Source organism: Hippocampus comes, unplaced genomic scaffold, assembly GCF_001891065.2.
Source record: "Hippocampus comes isolate QL1 unplaced genomic scaffold, H_comes_QL1_v1.1 scaffold122, whole genome shotgun sequence".
In the NCBI taxonomy this organism is placed as follows: Eukaryota; Metazoa; Chordata; class Actinopteri; order Syngnathiformes; family Syngnathidae; genus Hippocampus; species Hippocampus comes.
In genome coordinates, this window is record NW_017842059.1 from 729,605 (window position 1) to 731,034 (window position 1,430).

At 46.6% G+C, this 1,430-nt stretch overlaps 1 protein-coding gene across 3 annotated transcripts in view; it reads left to right on the forward strand.

Annotated features, from left to right (window-relative positions):
* hnf1ba (HNF1 homeobox Ba) overlaps window positions 1–1,430 on the forward strand; it is a 25,632-nt gene that overhangs the window by 4,793 nt on the left and 19,409 nt on the right. For all 3 annotated transcript variants that reach the window (XM_019861475.1, XM_019861476.1, XM_019861477.1), the window contains exon 2: window positions 1,206–1,405. In XM_019861475.1, the coding sequence (XP_019717034.1) occupies window positions 1,206–1,405 (200 nt within the window). The remainder of the gene's footprint in view (window positions 1–1,205; window positions 1,406–1,430) is intronic.

The window sequence follows — 1,430 nt, forward strand, 5'->3', positions numbered from 1 at the left end:
AAAAAACAATTCTGAAAACAATTGTCAAGTGGCGGCACAGTGATTGTCTGGTTCTCAAACTGGCCTCACAGTGCAGAGGTCCAGGGTTTGATTCCGGCTTTGGCCTTCCTGTGTGGGTTTTCTCCGGTTACTCTGGTTTCCACCTACATTCCAAAAAACATGCACCATAGGTCAATGGAAGACTCTAAATTGTCCCTAGGTGTGAGTGTGAGCGGAGATGGTTGTTTGTCTATGTGTGACCTGCGATTGGTTGGCAACCAGTTCACGGTGCACCCCGCCTACTGCCCGAAGATAGCTGGGATAGGCTCCAGCACGCCCATGAACCTCGTGAGGATAAGTGGCTCGGATAAGGGATGGATGGATGGAAAAATTACCAAATTTTCTCTTGTTGTAAAGTTAAACAAATACTTAATAACAAAGTGATGTAAAAATGTTGTGCCACTAATTCATATCTTTATCGTAAACATTAACAGACCAAAACAAAAACGTACTGTATTCTTTTCATTAATCGATTGACTAATTGGTTATTGGAGTTTTATTCTGTCAAACATCCGAATTGGGATTGGGACAAAAAAAAAAATCTGTCTCGGTTGGGCCATAGCATTGAACTTAAAAGTTAAATACAACTGAACTTGAGCTGTGATTCATTTGCATAGTACTAAAGGGCGCCCACGAACCACGGACTGTACTCATACCAGACTTTGACAATGACTGCTTTTGAGCAGGGCGGCACTATGAATGTCTGGTTAGCATGTCCGCCTCACAGTATCGAGGTCCAGGGTTTGATTCTGGCTTTCCTGTGTGGGGTTTGCATGTTCACTCCGTTCCTTCGTGTGTTTTCTTTGGGTACTCTGGTTTCTTCCCACATTCCAAAAACATGCACCATAGGTTAATGGAACACTCTAAATTGTCCTTAGGTGTGATGGTGCGTGTGAATGCTTGTTTGTCTTTGTCTGCCCTGTAATTGGCTGGCAACCAGTTCAGGGTGAACCCCGCCTACTGCCCAAAGATGGCTGGGATAGGCTCCAGCATGCCCTTATGAGGATAAGCGGTTCAGAAAATGGATGGATCGATGGATGCATGGATGCTGTCAAGCATATGTTTGCTGGAAATGAAAATCAATCCAAAGGTCCAGTGTGAGTGACATTTTCGTGTTGTTGCTGTTGGTGAGCTGAACTTGTTTGGCCTTTCTTTTTCTTTTGTAGGGAGGATCCGTGGCGTGCCGCCCGCATGATCAAAGGTTACATGCAGCAGCACAACATCCCACAGCGCGAGGTGGTGGACATCACAGGCCTCAACCAGTCGCACCTGTCGCAGCACCTGAACAAGGGCACGCCCATGAAGACCCAGAAGCGTGCCGCCCTCTACACCTGGTACGTGCGCAAGCAGCGGGAGATCCTCAGACGTAAGTCACCAGACAGACGGACAGA